At 41.8% G+C, this 20171-nt stretch overlaps 1 protein-coding gene across 2 annotated transcripts in view; it reads left to right on the forward strand.

The window, feature by feature from the left end:
* The window catches only part of LOC140313454 (heterogeneous nuclear ribonucleoprotein L-like), a 66499-nt gene that overhangs the window by 29345 nt on the left and 16983 nt on the right, over window positions 1-20171 (forward strand). For both annotated transcript variants that reach the window (XM_072391551.1, XM_072391550.1), the window contains exons 7-9: window positions 1919-1991; window positions 14372-14443; window positions 16402-16613. In XM_072391551.1, the coding sequence (XP_072247652.1) occupies window positions 1919-1991; window positions 14372-14443; window positions 16402-16613 (357 nt within the window). The remainder of the gene's footprint in view (window positions 1-1918; window positions 1992-14371; window positions 14444-16401; window positions 16614-20171) is intronic.

Consider the following 20171-nt stretch of genomic DNA (forward strand, 5'->3'; position numbering starts at 1 on the left):
AAGGGTTATTCCAAAAACACAAGCAGAAAGCAAGAACCAAGGATGCGGCTGGGCCAGATATCAGGAATACTTAATGGTGAAAATTAAACAAGACTGTGATTTAAACAAGACTATGAATAATACCACAAAGACTATGGCTATGGAGGCAAAAACCTGACTTGACAATACGCGGCATGATCATGGAAGGTAAGTGAGGGTTTCGTAATGACTGATGGAAACCTGGAAACTATATACTGTGGGAGGTGATTGGTGACGAGGTGCAGCTGTGAAACAGAAAACGGGTGATTTGAGTGAAGCTAAGTGACGGGGGAAAAAACGTGACAAGAAACCTAGAAACCTGAAAACATGATAAAAGACCTGAAAACAAGATAATATAAAACCTGACAGCACCAAATTACAACAAATGTCATCTTAAAGGGGAAGTTCAGTTTTTTTAAACCTGGACCTTATTTCTGGCAAAAAATACGTTCATCTACTCATCGATAACAGTTTGGTGAAAGTCGACGTCCTTTGGACGCTATTTAGATCACTTGAGATCCGCGTATATCCATATAACAGAGTGAATGGGGCATAGACAATGCAGCCTCTAAATAAGGCATTATGTGTTTCACCAATACTTTAAGACTAATGAATGAATCACTGAACGCGTACTATTGCACTGTTAGCTCAGAGCTGCCGTGTTGTTGTTATTGGGTGGTATCGGGGGTTATCAGGGCGTCTAGTGGGATGACGTCATTGACGCGAGACGCTGCAGAGCACAGCTCAAAATGGTAAGGATATCCATTGTACTCAAAGTTGTCATCAACGTCATCAAAATCTGATAAATATCCTGCCATTTTGCACAAAACTATCAGTAGCAAACTACGTGTGAAGTTCGCCGACTGTCACAGAGCACAGAGTAAATAAACTGTGCTTATTGTCCCCAAAAAACTAAGGCCAAACACCTTTGAGTTCAATTCATTGTAATCATAATCCAATCAAATCTATCCATCCTTCCATCCATTTTCTATACCCGCTTAATCCGTTGGTCGGTTCACGGGGGGGCTGGAGCCTATCCCAGCGGTCATCGGGCGAGAGGCGGGGTACACCCAGGACAGATCGTCGGTCCATCGCAGGGCCACACAGAGACAAACGAGACAAACAACCACATACGCTCACACTCACTCCTAAGGACAATTTTAGAGACACCAATTAACCTAACAAGGTTAGGTGGGACAGTTGAGGCCCCCCAGCAGTCTCTATGAAAGGATGTGAGAGGATGGAAATCTATACATTTTCAGTGTGTTTAAACAAGAGTAATTCAGTCCTTGTAATACTTAGAGTGATTCTGACAGTGTGTTAAGTGTGTTTGCTTTTAAATGGGATCAAAATCAACTACTTAATTGGTGGGGTTCTAGAACAACTCTGTGTTTACTATGGGTTTGCCATGTATTAGCATTTCAGGCATATTCTCTTGGAATAGGAAGAGGTTAATTAATTGGTAAACAGCAAGTGTGCGCACCTCTATAAAAGCAGACGTTTTGTCAGTGCGCTGCTCTGGAGCATTCAGCTGCCAAGCTTCCCAGGAGTGGACGTCCCAGCAAGTTCACTCCAAGGTCAGACCATGCAATGCTCAGAGAAACTGAAAAAAGGACCCAAGAGCAGTTTTTCACTTTAGTCTGTTCTACAAGCTTGGAAGTGGAGAAGTTTGCGATTATTACTATGTCACACTGGACTTGAATATACATATACATACATAAATAGGATAGATATAGTTTGATAGTAATGTCAGAAGACATCCACACAGAAGACATTTTAAAATATGCATCATCTGTAGAAAATAATGCTTGACAATGTGTAACAGTAGAGATAATATTTTTGTCTATGTGCAGTTTGCAGTACATTTAACTTGATCATTTTTTCATCTTTGTGTCAACAGCCAACACGTCTGAATGTAATAAAGAATGATAATGAGAGCTGGGACTACACAAAACCACACTTGGTCAGAGGAGGTAAGACACAAACTGTCTCTCACTAATCGAGCTGTATTTTCTGGAGCCTTCCTGGATTTATATCATTAATTTACCAAGAAATTAAAGTCATTAATTTACCTGACTTTTTTTTTTAAACAACATCTTAGTGGTCATGGTATTAGGAGTATTCAAAATAATGCACATTTTTCTTTTATCATCTTGTGTTTCTTTCTATTCATTGCTATGTGTTTGAACTGACATTGCCCTTCGTAGATGAAAATTTAGATTTATTCATCCATTTTTTTTTGCAATATTGTATATTTAATTTAACTTATGTTATTTGAACTATGGTGAACTGTGGTGGGAAGCCCAGGTTAACTTAACACAGAGTGTACCCTACACCAACTTGCTTCCACTGTGCGTCTCTACTTGTCTGTGTGGAAAGTTGCATTTGGGCAGCCAAATAATGCTTTTCATGACTAGGCACCCCCCAGTTTATAGTCCCATGTAAGTTTTTCTATTGAGACCCTTGGAGTCTTACCATTCCATATGAATTGTCTGATATGTTTATTAAGGTTTGGGTGGCACTGGAATCAGTAAGGACTGAAAGAGGTACTGCAGCCTTGGTAATATATTAATTTTAATGCAATTTATTTGGCCAATCAAAGTGATAGGTAAATGCATCCATTTCTGTAAATCCTCTATTATTCGACTAACTAGTGGTAAGTAATTGAGTTTGTACACATTTTTAAGGTTGTTATCCACCATAATTCCAAGGTATCTTATCCCACTTAGAGACCATTTAAATGGGCCCCGTTGCTGATGTTCAACATAGTCAAAGTTTGAGAGTGGGAAAATTTCACTTTTGTCGTAATTTACTTTATATCCAGAAACAAATCCAAATGTATGCAAAACAGTTTTTAATTTAGCAAGGGAATCAAATGGATTTGTTAAGTGCAAAATTGATATCATCTGCTATAAAATTAATTTTATGTATCGTCTGGCCCACTTTCACACCCTTTATCTCTGTGTCTTGTCTGATTGTCTCGGTTCAATTCTCGCTGTAACAAAGAGCTCAGAGAATAAGGGACACCCTTGTCTGCTTTATCTACTCAGGGGGAAAGCAGTGGAAATTGGTCCATTAGTAATAATTTTGGTTTATGGTTTCTTATAAAGCGTTCTGACCAAATTAATAAAATAAGAGCCAAATCCGAATTTAGATAGAACCTTGAATAAATAGAGTCACTCAAGCCTATCAAAGGCCTTTTCAGCATCCGGGGTAGCAACTACACTAGGTTCAGTACTGTAGGTTTCCATATTCAAAGTAAACACAAGAAACTTGTGCTAAATAAAGAAAAATGGACCCGACTTTGTAAAAAATTCCCTATAATCCCTATATAGACCAGTGAGCAGTGCTGACCAACATGTCATTGGGGTCATCGGGTGGAAACCTTTTTTCATCTGTGTTTCGTCGAGTTGGTCCCACGACACCTCCAGGAGGCTAGAGAGTGATCACTGGCGTCCCAGAGTCACTCTCCTAATGCCATCCATCACTGCTACTCACACCACAACAAGCACCTTTTTCCACAAACAGCATTATTATCAGCTACCCCAGCCTCTCACCAACTGCACACCACTCATAGCGGGGTGGGGATACAAACCCTGGTTCGGGTAGGGGTAATGAAAGTAAAGAGGGTGCCAGAGGTGGAGGCAGGACAAGACACACTAACAGATTCAGCAGGCAAACTCACTTAAACAGTCCGACAATCACTAAAAATGCCAGCAAAAACAAGGCCATACAGGCCAACTCACCCGAAATGGCCGCCTGGTTTCAAAAGCCTCACATGGGCCACACCCTCCACTTAAACATATCCTGGATTTCTTCCTTGCTTCTTCCAAGAGTCTGTTTATCCTACATGCTCCCCCTGCTGGGCCCCCAGCTACTATTGCTTCTTCTAATTCAAATCCACTGACTGGACTTTACTGCCTCATCTGACACTTCCTTCACTATTTTCCTCACACTGCCCACTTACTCCCTCAACAATGAGACAACAGACTTTGCAACAAATCCTCTACATCCTACTTCCACTGGACATATCCTAACTTTCCATCCTCGCTGCTCTGCTCCTGCCCCCGACTTCACATACCTAAGCTTTTTCCTTTCAAATGCTTCTACTACTAATTCCTCCCAAGGAAGAGTCAGCTCCATGAAATAGACTCTCATTCTACTCCTAGACCACAAGACTATATCAGGAGTTAGATTTGTAGAGGCTATTTCCTGGGGAACAACAAGCTTTCCTCCTAAATCTACCTGCATCTCCCAATTACAAGCATCCTCCAAGCTGCCTTGCCTCCTTATTGTCTTATTAACTTTCTCCCCCTCTTAAACAAACTGAATTGCCACTCTCTTCACCTTAGACCCTCCTAAATTCACCTGCCTTCGCTTATCTTCAACACCTGCAGCTAAGCTTCTTAATACTTGGTTATGTCGCCACGTATACCGGCCTTGTGACAGACTAAACTTACAACCTGACAAAATGTGCCTTAGAGTTGCAGTACCTGAACATAACAAACATAACGGGTCATATGAATAACATTAAGTATCCTACACATTTTACTGGCAGAGGATCTCTTCTGGATAAAAACAACCTGGTGTAGGTTTATCAATTTTGGTAAGAATTTACTCAACCTGTTTGCTAAAGTTTTTTAAATCAATTTATAATCTGCATCCAAGTGGTCGAAAAGAGGAGCATTTTAATGGGTCTTTCTTTTTTTTTTTATGGATCACTTTAATTATAGCCATTGAAAATGAATCATGGAGGATTTGTGTTTTATATGCTAGGTTAATTACATCCATAAGAAGAGGTATAAGCAAATCCTTAAACTCTTTGTAAAATTCGGGGCGGAACCCATCCTCCCCTGGTGATTTATTTGATGTATTTACAGAGCTTTTTCGATTTCTTTTGAGGTAAATGGTGAGTATAGATCCCTTTGGTCGTTCTGATTCAGTTTAGGTAACTCAATATTATTTAGGAATGTATCCATCGTGGACAGATCTTTTGGTGATTCTAACTTATATAAATTAATATAAAATTTATTTATTTTGGGTTCTGTGTCATACAGCCACGTTCATCTTCAATTTGGTTAATTGTTTTTGAACTCTCCTTATTCTGTCCACTGCACGAGTAACAGATAGCTAAACACTTGGCGTTGAAAAAGTGAAAAGATAACTCAGATGTAGAAGTAACTTGAAGTTTTACTGTTTGTCTTTGTCAGTTGCTTTACAAAGCCAGACACTTTCTTGTGAAACTGAAAATAAAAATACAGAAAACGCTTTTATAAACATTGCATTGTCAGCTTAAAACATAGAGTTACATGTTACATACAATGAAATATATATTTTAGTCATTAGCTAAAATGTATGAAATAATCAATATGCCCAAACTATGAACGGTACAAATATAATATTTAACAAACTTACAAACAAAGCTTCTCCAAGGCTCAACAGTGGTGGATGAAATAGATTAAAGAAAGGATGCTGCTCTGGAGCACATTTCTATTCTTGATAGCATTCAAGATGGCCGATCTGACATGTGACTTTGCCCATGTGACTTTAACAATCAGTGAAAAAAGCAAGAAGCTTCAAAATAAAAGACCACCTTTTAAAATAAAGCTAGGAGTCACTGCTGAGCCACATCACAATCCTCTTTCTTTAATTGCCAGGGTAGGACTTTATGAGCTCTCAGCCCCAGGTCATAGTACCTTTGTCTTGTTCTCAAAATATTTTTCTCAGCCCTATAAGTGCATAATGCATTATTCTTGAGATTTTTATTGACCAATAAGCTGTATATTTTCTTATCCCTATGTTGTTGTGTAAGACTTTTTCCAGCCCAAGAATTTCTTTCTCTAATTCTTCCATTTTTGCTACGTATGATTTTTTAAGCCCTTTTGTATATGAGATTATTTGTCATCTTAAATAAGCTTTTAATGTGTCCCATAGTATGAAACTGTTAGGGAAGGACAGTTTGTTTCACAAAATAGTTACAAAAGTCACTTTTTTTAAGGAGGGTCTTTCAAGGAGGGATTCAAATGCCACCTGTACATGTTAGGCATTTTGTCAGGCATTACTATAGATAGAGTGAGTGGAGAATGATCAGAAAGCATCCTTGGCAAATAATCGGACTCTAATGCTCTGTAAGTCATGTGTGTTGACAATAAGAAAAGATCTATTCTAGTATTCTAGTCTATGGTTTGGGGATGTATTTGTCTCCAAACATCTGTTAGATTAAAGTATTTCATGAATGTTAGAGTAGTTGAGGCTGACTTAGACTTTGAAGTGGAAGTTGCTGATTTATCCAAAATTGGATCTAAACAGAAGTTAAAATCTCCTCCCATGAGAATATGTTCATGACGTCCTGATACTTTAAGAAAAATGTCTTGAAAAAAGGAAATGTAGTCATAGTTAGGGGCATAAAGGTCTAGAAAAGTCCATTGTTCAAAATAAATTTGACAATTTATTAAAATGTAGCGGCCTAATGGATCACTAATCGTTTCCTGAACAGTGATGGGATTGTTTTTTATTTATTAAAATAGTGACTCTTTTTAATTTGTTGTGCTCTTGTGTGGTAAGATGGGTCTCCTGGATAAAGGCTATATCCATTTCAATCTTAATTCAATTTCGAAATATATTAATAACTTTTTCTTTTTAACGGGCCCATTTAAACCATTGACATTAAAACTGACAAATTCCACCACCTTATTCATGTTAAAAGTTTAAAGATTTGACAGTAATTTGCCTTGTAACCTCTCAACAATAAGCTTAAAGAAAATGCCTCTCTTTCAATGGAACCAAACAGAAAAAAAACACCCCCCCGTTCCCTTAAGCACCGATCCTCTGAACATTCAGCACCATCGAAAAACACCAACCAGAAGTAAATGAAAGTTCAAGTGCAACCTCACAACAATAGGATAAGCTCCCTTTTTGACCAAAATGTCCAAAAATAAATTGTTTGAAAGAAAAATAAGAAAATAAAATAAAAGGTATGGCGGGGATATCGCTGCACTTATATAAGAGTCACTAAATAATTTGTGGAAAGGATATGCAGGAATCGCTCTCCCTTCGGCATTAGAGGAGCTGTAGCGCTGCACCTGTAGTCACAGGTGAGGAGCATGACTAATCGCCTCCCGGGAAGTCGCTGCTTCGGGTGCTTTTAAGAACTTTTTCTCTCCATTAGGTAGGAGGAGGCTGAATTGGAGCTTCTTTGCATGCAGCTCCTTCTTAACATGGTTGTATTCCTTTCTGCGTTTCACCAGGTTTGCACTCAGATCTGGGAAAAACATCACTGCATCTCCATTGACAGTCATTGGCTCACCTTTTTCTCTGGATGTCTTAACTGCTATTCTGAGAATTTTATCCCGGTCCTGGTACTTGAGTAGATGGATGAGAATGGGTCTGGGTCGTTTATCTCCTGACCGGTGGTATGTCGCAGACCGATGTGCTCTTTCAATAATCAGTGTCTCGGGAAAGTGCTGTTGTCCCAGCACCAAGAGGATCCAATCTGTAAAGAACCTCACTGGAACCATTCCCTCTCCACCCTCATGTAGGTTAACAATGTGCACATTATTGTGCTGGCTTTGATTCTTTAGTTTATCCACTTTGTCAATGAGAAAATCCTTCTCCTTTAACAGACGACATGGGAGTCCAATTCAGTTAGCTTGTCTTCAGCTGAGCTAATTCACTCCTCCGCCTCCATAATATGTGAGCACATCCAATCTATCACCGTTTTCAACCCCAAAATGATTGATTTTGGTAGTTTTGGCATCGAGCTTCTGGGAGAGTGCTTCATTACCACGTTTTATTTCTTGTAGTATGGCGTGGCTTCCTTCTACATCCTATTACTCTTCTGCGGCCATCAGCGCTCATTTCACGTGCTACAGCTTCCCAAGAAGAAAAGTGGTTAGTAATTGAACTTTGCGTCTTATTTCGAGGTCTCAAGTCCATATTTCACCAGATGGATAAAGTCTGAGGTACAGCGGACATTATCTATAACTTAAAACCGAGGTTTCCTTAAGAGCTCTGGAGCATACGTCCTCCTAGCTCAGCTGCATCACCGGAAGTCCCTCCTCTCACTTACTGATATTAAAACCTACATCACATAATCTCAACATAAACTATTTCTCTTACTAGTCAAAATACAGCAAATCACAACTTAAACATTAACTGTCCCGTGAGTCTTTGCTTCACTGACTGCTCACAGTTTTTCCCCTATGGATCTCTGCTATGATAATGCAGCTCCAACATCAGCTCATTCATGTGGAGTTACATACTTTTATTCAAAATCAAACTCTTTAATTTTTAAATTATTTCTAGTGCTTACTTCTGCCTCATTTTCAGTGTGGTGAAGCTGCCTCCTGATACTCAAGATTGAAAAAATAATTGAACCCATAAAACACAGCAAGGGCTAAATCATGCAGCTGATCAGTCTTACACAGCACCTACTCCTCCCTGCTGGTCACCCACCAGAACCAAACAAGCCTAGTTTGCCTTGTGACCAGACAGAACTTCCAAACTTTGTGTAGGTCCTACGTTGTTCTGGAGATGGCCCACTCTCTATGACACCCATCAACCTCATCCCTCATCTGTGATGCAGCAGTTATTGGAGTCATCAGAGAACTAAGTCTGCAGAAGGCAAAAATGGGGCCAGAATAGTTTCTTGCTGGGCCCCCATGCTGTGGACAATCATCTCAGACTCATCAGTCTCTTACTCCTGCATATTTTGGTCTGTTGGCGAGGTAATCAAAAATCAATGAGGACAGATGGTGATCCACCTCTGGGTGCCCAGCTTGTCCCTTCGAAACATTTATGGTCTGTATAGGGTGTGTTCAGTCAGAGGTTTCTTCAGCTCTGCTGCAATTAAGAACGTTACAGAAAGCCATTCAATTCAATTCAATTCAATTCAATTTTATTTATATAGCGCCAGATTACAACAATTGTCATCTCAAGGCACTTAAGTAATATAGTCCAATTCAAGCCAATTGGAATTCAATTCATTGTAATCATAATCCAATTAATTCATATAGAGCTAATTCAAAAAATTTAATATCCTAGCTAAGGAAACCAACAGATTGCACCGAAATGTGTCTTCAGTCCAATCTCCCGTCCTGAGCGTGCCTGTGGCAACTGTGGAAAGGAACGACTCCCTTTTAACAGGAAGAAACCTCTGGCAGAACCAGACTCAGGAAGGGTGGCCATCCGCCTCGACCAGCTGGGGTTTGAGAAGACAGAAAAGAGGGAAAAGAGGGGGGAAAAACACCATAACGCCATTCAAAGGATATCTGTTGGAACAGGGAAACATAGGTTAATAACCACAATAATGTCACATGTACATAAAATCAATTTTGAAATTAAACAGGGGGAAAAAGAGAGCAAAGTGAGGAAAGGTGTGACAGATGAGGTCCCCCAGCAGTCTAAGCCTATAGCAGCTTAACTATGGGATGTTTCAGGATTACCTGAGCCATCCCTAACTATAAGCTTTATCGAAAAGAAAAGTTTTAAGCCTAATCTTAAAAGTGGAAAGGGTGCCTGCTTCCCGGACATTTACTGGCAGCTTATTCCACAGAGAGGGGCCTGATAACTGAAGGCTCTACCTCCCATTCTACTTTTAGAAACTCTGGGAACAACAAGTAAACCTGCAGTTTGGGAGCGAAGTGCTCTGTTAGGAAAATATCTTACAATTAAATCTTTAAGATATGATGGAGCTCGGTCATTAAGAACTTTATATGTGAGAAGAAGAATCTTAAATTCTATTCTGAATTTAACAGGGAGCCAATGAAGAGAAGCTAAAACTGGAGAAACATGATCTCTCCTGTTAGTTCTCATCAGAACTCTGGCTGCAGCATTTTGGATCAGCTGGAGGCTTTTCAGAGAATATGTGGGACAGCCCAATAATAAAGAATTACAGTAGTCCAATCTTGAAGTAACAAATGCATGAACTAGTTTCTCTGCATCACCTTGAGACAGGATGTTCCTGATTTTGGCAATATTACGAAGGTGAAAGAAGGCAGTCCTAGAAACCAGTTTTATATGTGCGTCAAATGATAAATTCTGGTCAAAAATAACTCCAAGGTTCCTCACTGTAGAACTAGAAGCCAAGGAAATACCATCTAGAGTAACTATATAACTAGACAATTTCTCCCTGAAGCGCTCAGGTCCAAAGAGAACAACTTCAGTTTTGTCTGAATTTAAAAGCAGACAGTTCTGAGTCATCCAGGTCTTTATGTCTTTAAGACAGGCTTGTAGCCTGACCAACCTGTAGGTTTCATCTGGTTTCATAGATAAGTACAGCTGAGTATCATCAGCATAACAATGGAAATTTATGCCATGCTGTCTGATAATGTTACCTAATGGAAGCATGTATAAAGTAAAAAGAATCGGTCCAAGCACAGAACCCTGAGGAACTCCATGACTTACTCCAACGTGTGAGGAAGATTCCTCATTTACAAGAACAAACTGGAATCTATCAGATAAATATGACTTAAACCAGCCTAATGCAGTTCCTTTAATCCCAATAACATGTTCAAGTCTCTGTAACAGAATGCTGTGATCGATCGTATCAAATGCAGCACTGAGATCCAACAGGACAAGCACAGAAACAAGTCCGCTATCAGAAGCTAACAGGAGATCATTGGTAACTTTCACCAGTGCCGTTTCTGTGCTATGATGCACTCTGAATCCTGACTGAAACTCTTCAAACAGATTATTTCTATGTAAATGATCACAAAGTTGAGCTGCAACTATTTTTTCAAGAACTTTGGACAAAAAAGGGAGATTGGATATAGGTCGATAATTAGCCAACACTTCTGAATCAAGAGTAGGTTTTTTAAGTAAAGGTTTAATTACAGCAACCTTAAAAGTCTGAGGTACATATCCTATCAACAAAGACCGATTGATCAAATCCAATATGGAAGTGTCAATTAAGGGGAAAACCTCCTTGAACAGTCTGGTTGGGATTGGGTCTAACATACAAGTTGATGGTTTAGAAGAGACTATTGCTGTTGTTAGCTCAGAAAGATCAACTGGACAGAAGCTGTCTAAATACAATTCAGGTTCGAAAGATACTTCTAAAGCTGCTCTACTTGATGATACATCAGTGATAATAATGGGAAGGATTCCATTAATCTTCTCTCTGATAGAAACAATTTTATTGATGAAGAATCTCATGAAATCATCACTGCTGAGAGTTAAAGGAATACATGGCTCAACAGAGCTCGGACTCTTTGTCAGCCTGGCAACAGTGCTGAAAAGAAACCTGGGATTATTCTTATTCTCTTCTATCAATAATGAATAATACGCAGTTCTAGCTTTACGAAGTGCTTTCTTATACGTTATTAAACTATCTTTCCAGACTAATTGAGACTCTTCTAAATTAGAGGAACGCCACTGTCTCTCCAGCTTTCTTGCAGTCTGCTTTAACGCACGCAGCTGTGAATTATACCAAGGAGCCAACCTCTTCTGACTGATTACCTTCCTTTTCAGAGGGGCAACATTGTCCAGTGTTGTACGCATTGAAGCTGTAGTGCTGTCAACAAGAGAGTCAAGTTCTACTGGAGTAAAATTTAGGTAGCCGTCCTCTGTCATATCTGCACATGGCAGTGAAGAAAAGGATGATGAAATCAACTCTTTAAATCTGGTTACAGCATTCTCTGACAGACACCTTCTATATGTAGAATTCTTCTCAGAAACCGTGTAGTCAAGTAATGTAAATTCAAAAGTTATTAAAAAATGGTCAGACAAGACAGGGTTATGAGGGAACACTGTTAACTGTTCACTCTCAATGCCATAGGTCAGCACAAGGTCAAGGGTATGATTAAGGCAGTGAGTAGGTCTGTGAACACTGTGAGAAAATCCAATAGTCTAATATAGAATTAAAGTTAATATTTAGGCTGTCATTTTCAACATCTACATGAATATTAAAGTCACCCACTACAATGACTTTATCTGTACTCAGCACTAACTGGGATAAAAACTCAGAAGAATTCAGAATTCAGACAGAAACTCAGAATAAGGGCCAGGTGGACGATACACAACAACAAACACAAGAGGTTTTTGTGATTTCCACTTTGGGAAAAACTGAGAATCAGAGATTCAAAAGAGCTAAAACTAATCTTGGGTCTAGGACTGATTAGTAACCCTGATCTGAAGATAGCTGCCACTCCTCCTCCTCTGCCTGTGGTTCTAGGAACTTGAACATTTAAATAGTCAGAGGGAGTTGATTCATTAATGCTAACATGATCCTCCTGCTGCAGCCAGGTTTCTGTAAAACAAAATATATCAATATGATGATCACAAATCAAATCATTCACTAACAGAGACTTCAAAGGGAGAGATCTAATATTCAGCAAACCACATTTAATAGTTTGATGTTTTTGTTCAGTTAAAGTTTTTGTTTTAAATTTTTTTGCACAAGAGGATTTGCTCCTTTTGTGTTTTTTGATTGAGGGGGGGGCAGCATCAGACGGGAAGCCGCAGAGAAGTGTGTAAGACTACACCTCTGCATCCTGGTCTCAACCCTGGGTTGTCATGTTTTTGGATGACTAATAAATCCGTCCATATTTGTAGAAATGAGAGCCGCTCCTTCCAAAGTGGGATGGATGCCGTCTCTCCTCTTCAGACCAGGTTTTCTCCAGAAAGATTGCCAATTATCTATGTAGCCCACGTTGTTTGCTGGACACCATCTAGACAACCAGCGATTGAATGAGGACATGCGGCTAAACATGTCATCACTGGTCAGATTTGGCAGGGGTCCAGAGAAAACTACGGAGTCCGACATTGTTTTGGCAAAATTACACACCGATGCAACATTAATTTTAGTGACCTCCGATTGGCGTAACCGGGTGTCATTACCGCCGACGTGAATAACTATTTTACCGTATTTACGTTTATCCTTAGCCAGCTGTTTTAAATAGGATTCTATGTCGCCCGCTCTGGCCCCTGGAATGCATTTGACTATGGTCGCTGGTGTCGCTAATGCCACGTTTCTGACTATAGAGCTGCCAATTACCAGGGTTTTGTCCTCAGCGGGTGTGTCGCTGAGTGGGGAAAATCTATTAGAAACGTGGACAGGTTGATGGTGAACCACGGGCTTGACTTTAGGACTATGACTCCTCTTCCTGACAGTCACCCAGCCACTCTTAAGTCCCGGCTGCTCGGGATCTGCTCGGGGACGACTAACAGAGCTAGCTACGCTAGGTGGCTCCGCACTGACTAAAGGGGCCTGGCTCGCTATCGGGTGGTTTTCAACAGTGCAGAGCCGAGCTTCCAATTCAGAAAGCCTTGCCTCCAAAACTACAAAAAGACTACATTTGTTACATGTACCATTACCACTAAAGGAGGCAGAGGAGTAACTAAACATCTGACACACGGAGCAGGTGAAAGCAGGAGATAGAGGAAGAGAACTGGTAGCCATGCTAAGCTAGAGAACCAGACACACCGCTAAAAAGTGAAAAATAAAAACTAAAGATCTGTAAGAGTGAGCGTTAGAATATAACAAGTATGGGATAGAGTTAACTATGCAAGATGTGTAAATTATAGGGAGAAATAAGGTGATTATTAGTAGCTCAAGAAGAGCGAGAACTGTCACAGTGCACACACAAAGCAACAGGAAGTGATGCAATACGTCTTACCGCAAAGCAAAGCCGTCAGACCGCAAAGACCCAGAAGCTGTTCTCAGTGACCAGCAGATTCACTGGCAGGGCATTCCTGCCCACAACAATAACTACACCATTCTTTTTTTACAATGACTAATGAATGGTAACTCTTATTGATTCTTAATTGTTTATACTCCAAAATAATTTCAGATTTTTGGATTAATTAAGTATTTTTCAATTTCATATACAGATTTATAGAAGACTTATTTTGAAGCATTTGAAGTCTTCAGTTTATGCAGTCTTTTGGAAGCATTGCTGGTTGTACAGTGAGAACTGCCTTAACATTCCATCATACATTTAGGATGCAGCAGCCAGTCACTGTCAAGCTTTTGGCTTTCAGCACCACACAGGATTTTTTCCGTCATGGTTAGGCTTATTTTTCTTGGTTTGCACAATTTTGTCATCTGCCTTGCCTCAGATTGTCGTGTCACCGTGTGTTCCTCATTGACTCACCTGCAGCCACTCCCTGTCTTTATTCTTCTTGGCTTTCTCAGTTGAGTGTCAGATCCTTGTAGTGATCTTTTGTCATTCTGGTCTTGCATGTGTTTTCCTTTTAGTTTCATGGGCTGTGTGCTTCGCCTCTTCTCCCTTTCCCTCCACAATTGATTTGCACTCGTGTAAATTTGCATTGTTTTAAGTAAATATGGTAAAATCATGCTTGGAATCTAATAATGTGTGTCTGTATTAGCTTTGAATTTTTTTGTTTGTTTCAGAACATGGAAAGGGAAGACAAAGACAGGCGATTTTGGGAGAACACCCATCATCCTTCAGTGACAATGGCTATGGTAAGATAGCTTTTCAGAAATTGACAGCTAATGCAATCAGGTCTTTTATACAATGTTACTTTTCATTTCACGTTGTCACTAGTAAAACTACACTCACAGATATACACACATTTGCCAGAGGAGGAGATTACCAGTCATATGCAATGATCAAAGGTGGAGCATACCTTCAAACTCACATGCAACAGACAGTAGGTGTTTAAAAGGCTCTAAATTTGGTGAAACAGGTGGTATATGAAAGCCATCTGTCATTGTAAATCTATAGGCTGTCTTTTAGAGACCTAATGCAACACATGAATGATTTTATCTTCTATCTAAGTCTACATTTTAATAATTTTCATTACATATACATATGAAGACCAGATCAACTGATCAAATCCCAAATCTTAACGCAGCGCCCACAGTGGCACGAGGCACAGGGCCTGATGAGTACAACACTTCATCCTCCACTCTGTTTATGGTTTAGCCTTTTGTTTTTAAGCTTCACTGGCTTATAAACTAAGCATCCCTAACTATAAGCTTTATCAGAAAGGAAAGTTTCAGCCTGATCTTAAAGGTAGAGAGGGTGTCTGCTTCCTGAAGCCAAACTGGCAGCTGGTTCCACAGAGAGGGGCCTGATAACTGAAGGCTCTGCCTCCCATTCTGTTTTTAGAAACTCTGGGAACCACAAGGAAACCTGCAGCCTGAGAGCAAAGTGCTCTGTTGGGAAAATATCCAACTATGAGATCTTTAGCGTGCACTGGAGCGGTTCACAGCTGAGTGTGATGCAGCAGAGGTTATTTTCAGTTCTTCCAAATCGGTGGCCATAGATCTCAACCGGAATAAGATAGAATGTTCTCTCCTAGATGGGGATGAGTCCCTGCCCCAGAGGGAGGAGTTTAAGTATCTGGATATCTTGCTCACAAGTGATGGCACGAGAAATAGTGAGGGCGCTCCAACCCTTAGCTATAGTCACGAGATCTGGGTAGTGGACAAAAGAACGAGATCACAAATACAAGCAGCTGAAATGGGTTTCCTTCGGGAGGGTGGCTAAGCTCAGCCTTAGAGATAGGGTGAGGAGCTCGGCCATTCGGAGAGAACTTGGAGTAGAGCCATTGCTCCTCAGCATCGAAAGTAGTCAGCTGAGGTGGTTTGGGTATCTGGTTAGGATGCCTCCTGGTCGCCCCCCTTTGGAGGTTTTCTGGGCATATCCTACTGGGAGGAGGCCCCAGGGCAGACCCAGGACTCGCAGGATTATATATCCCCTCTGGCCTGAGAACACCTCAGGATCCCCCAGGATGAGCTGGAGAGTGTCCCTGGGCAGGGGGATGTCTGGGTTTCTCTCCTGAACCTGTTGCAGATGACATTAGATGAATGGATGTATAAATAAGGTTATATGATGATGAAATTTAAAGAAATAATTTATGCAAAAATAAATTAAATGGAATGTGAAATAAATACATTTTTCTGCCTTCATTTTTAACTACATTAATTTAAGTTTTTGTTAATGTTGCAGTTTATTTACTTTCGTTCTTTATTTGTACATATATAAACAGGAGTAATACACCTGTATATATTTCTGTATTATTTTCTTGCACATATATAGATCTATTTATTCCCTCCAAATTAGTTGTTCATTATTTTTGTGTCACCACACATTTTTTAAATATAATTCTAGTAGAACATGCCCCACCCCCCACACGCACAAAACAATATTCAAACAAGGAACCCTCTTACTGTGAGGCAACAGGGCTAACCACCACTCTACCCAGCCGACGGGTTCAGATTCAGTTTGAGTTATTAAAACCATTTACCATAAAAACCATAAAACATAAAACCATAAAAATGGTTATAATATGTCCTAATAGGGACCCCCACATGAAAGTGCTGTCATTTCAAACATTTCAAAATATTTTCTTCTGAGGTACTGAATTCTGTTAAGTGAATTGAGTCTCCTGCTGTGTGTGTGTCATGTGGTCTAGCCTGCCCCCTGCTGCCTCTGCCCAGCCATAGCAGGTACAAGCTCAGCCTAGTGGATGTTCCAGACATGGTGTCCTACCCACTACCCCAGTCATCCTCTTCATATTCTGGCTATGCCCCTAGTTCTGTAGCCATGGTAAGTGGTCTCCACCCATCCAAGATGAACTGCACCCGTATATTCAACCTCTTCTGCCTCTATGGCAACATTGAGAAGGTAGGTGTATATTTATACTTAAATAGAGTCTTTGAAATGTTTTTGCTGTTCATTCTGTTTATAAAATCAAACTTTACTATTGTGAATGTTTTTTGTTGCTGCTTGATTGAAATTCAAACAAACTTTGTGATAATAATCATTGGGCCTAATGCAATAACATTTTCGTATTCTTAATCAAAATTTTTCTCACACGAACACGCCACGTCAGATTCAACAAATACTCTTGACTTCGGAAAAGTGTGTAAATGACCTGCGTAAACATGATGAATCCCACCAGTGCGTATCTAAGTGCACATGCACGAGGACAGTAAATTTGCGTACTCCATGCCCTAAATAATACCATAAAAGGCTACGCTTCCTCTCTTCCTCAAAACAGGTTCTGAGACTGAAGTTCTGCTTTCTGTAACGGGTGGTGTATGGACCCAATTGCAGTACAAAGGAGTCAGAAGACAGTGGTAAAAAGTTCAAGGCTTTACTGAGACTCTGGCAGACAGACAAACGGTTTAGAAACCGGCGAACAGGAATCAGGAGAGGAGAGGCAAAGTTCTTGGTCAGGGACAGAAGGCTGGGTCGAATTACAAGGAGGCAGACAAAGCAGGGAATCAGGGACAGGCGAGGTCGGTACCGGTAAAGCTGGGAGCTGCAGCTTCTTATGGGTTTCAGGGACTGGCCAGCACCTAACTACGTCCACTTTGGCAGGATCCATCTCCAGGTGACCCTGAGTCACAATGTAACCCAGGAAGGACACAGTCTGTGAGTGAAACTCACACTTTTCGGTCTTCACGAAAAGGGAGTTCTCCAGCAAGCGTTGGAGGACCGTCTGGACATGGTGGATATGTTCTTTGTGGGACTTAGAAAAAATGAGGATGTCGTCCAAATAGACGAAAACATATTTTTCGATCATGTCTCTGAGGAGGTCGTTGACCAAGGCCTGGAAAACTGCCGGGGCATTGGTGAGGCCAAATGGCATCACCAAATATTCATAATGTCCGGTGGGCGTGTTAAAAGCAGTCTTCCATTCATCCCCCTCTCGGATGCGGACAAGGTGGTAGGCGTTACCGAGGTCGAGCTTGGTGAAGATTATGGCTCCTTGAAGTAACTCAAACGCTGAGGAGATGAGGGGAAGAGGGTACCGGTTCTTTATAGTAATGTCATTAAGTCCCCTGTAATCAATGCAGGGGCGCAGGGTCTTGTCCTTCTTCTCTACAAAGAAAAATCCTGCCCCAGCAGGAGACGACGAGGGTTGGATAATACCGGCAGCCAGGGAGTCATTGATGTAAGACTCCATGAACTCCCATTCAGGACCAGACAGGGAGTACAAACGCCCCTTGGGAGGTGAAGTGCCAGGCATCAGGTCAATGGAACAGTCATAAGGCCGATGAGGGGGCAATGAAGTCGCCTTAGTCTTACTGAACACCTCCCGGAAGTCATGGTACTCGGCAGGAACTCTGGACAAGTCAGGGCAGGAACTAGAGTGCGTTGTCTGCTGGGGTACAGAGGCCTCTTTAAGGCAGACCTGGTGGCAGGAGTTCTTCCAACCGAGGATGCCCCCTGTGGCCCAGTCGATGTGGGGGCTGTGTTGACGTAGCCAAGGGTAGCCTAATATCAGTGGAATGTTGGAAGATGACATGGTGGTTACCGGAAAGTAGCATGTGGACAGGAGAAGTCTGGTGAGTGACAGTCTCCAGAAGATGGCCATCAAGGGCTTTGGCAGGAATTGGGGTGTCAAGTGGAATCTTCTTAAGTCCGAGTTGTATGGCTAAGCTCTCGGCCATAATGTTGGCATCTGCACCAGATAATGTCTATAAAAGTGGGCAGGGTGTGTGCACCACCAGGAAGGAGGAGCTTGACTTGGAACAGAGGGCGTAAGCTTGAGGAGGAAGACTTTGCTGCCATGTGACTCACGAGGACTTCCTCACTCACTGGGGAAGCCCTGTCTTTTAACAGGCAGCGGGAGATAAAATGTCCAGTTTGTCCACAGTACATACACAGATTCCCCTTACGGCAGCGCTCTCGCTCTTCAGATGTAAGCTTGGTGCGGCCCACCTGCATGGGCTTAGACTCTACACCATTATCCATAACGGGTAAAGAGGAACCGGAAGCAGATGAGTAACCTGGCCAGCGGGCTGGGTCGAGACGACCAGGAGTGTTCTGTCTCCTCTCCCTTCTCCGGGCCTGTATGCGGAGGTCCAGCCGAACAGTAAGTTCAATGAGACTGTCCAGTGTGGAAGGTAGAGGAGAGGAAACCAGTTCATCCTTGATGTAGTCTGCCAAACCATGCAGAAAAGCATCGCGCAGAGCAGCAGTGTTCCAGTCGCTTCGACGGGCCCTGGTCCGGAAGTCGATGGAGAAGTCAGCCACTGACTGGTTCCCTTGGCGCAGGGAGAGCAGATCACGGGCGGCATCAGGTCCGGAAGCACCCAACCCGAACACCTTGCGTAGTTCTTCAGAGAAGGCCTGGAATGATGCACAGGTGGAAGTCCGCCTCTCCCACTCTGCTGTTCCCCAGAGGAGGGCTCTGCCGGTCAGGTTGCTAACTACGTATGCCACCCTAGCCTCCTCAGTGGCGAACGTGTATGGCTGCAGGCCGAAGAGTAAGGAGCAGGAGGTCAGGAATGAACCGCAGAGTTCAGGGTTTCCATCATATCGCTCAGGGGTTCCCACTCTGGGCTCGGAGATCATTCTGGGCTGTGGCAGAGCTGGAGCAGGAGTTTCCGGTGTGGGGACTGGAACTGCAGAAGGGCGAGTGGACATCAGCTGTTGCAAGTGGGCGGAGAGGGCTGCAAAGGTATTGGTGTTGGCCTCTGCAGCTTGTCTGGCGTATGCATCAGCCTGTACAGGACTACTGTAACGGGTGGTGTATGGACCCAATTGCAGTACAAAGGAGTCAGAAGACAGTGGTAAAAAGTTCAAGGCTTTACTGAGACTCTGGCAGACAGACAAACGGTTTAGAAACCAGCAAACAAGAATCAGGAGAGGAGAGGCAAAGTTCTTGGTCAGGGACAGAAGGCTGGGTCGAATTACCAGGAGGCAGACGAAGCAGGGAATCAGGGACAGGCGAGGTCGGTACCGGTAAAGCTGGCAGGAGAACGCTGGAAAGACATGCATGGCAAAGGATAGGGTGTGGAGCTGGTGACTATATGCTGGGCTGATTGCATGTGATGAGAGGCAGCTGTGTGCACAGGTGAGTGGAGTGAACTGATGAGGTGTGTGTGGCTGACAGGCTGAGTGGGGCAGAAGCAGGATCAATGGAAAATTACTGATGGTTGGATGACTAAACTGTGACACTTTCAGAGATCCAAAAAGGAAAATCTGTCATTTTTAGCAGTGTCAGCAGAGGAATTACGGGACCTGCTAAAGCGAAGAAATGGGAAGAAATTACGAGTGCTGTTAATTCCGTGTCACCTGTAGTTTGTAATGTCAAACAAATGAAGAAGAAATGGTTTGATATGAAAATGGCTTAAAACAAGCGTCTCGGTCCGTGTATTTAACGGTCAACCGATTTTTCTTTTGGTTTTGAAAAAACAAAATCGGGAAACAAACCAATAATAAAAGGAG

Source organism: Leuresthes tenuis, unplaced genomic scaffold (assembly GCF_036924035.1).
Source record: "Leuresthes tenuis unplaced genomic scaffold, fLeuTen1.0.hap1 SCAF_8, whole genome shotgun sequence".
Lineage (NCBI taxonomy): Eukaryota > Metazoa > Chordata > Actinopteri > Atheriniformes > Atherinopsidae > Leuresthes > Leuresthes tenuis.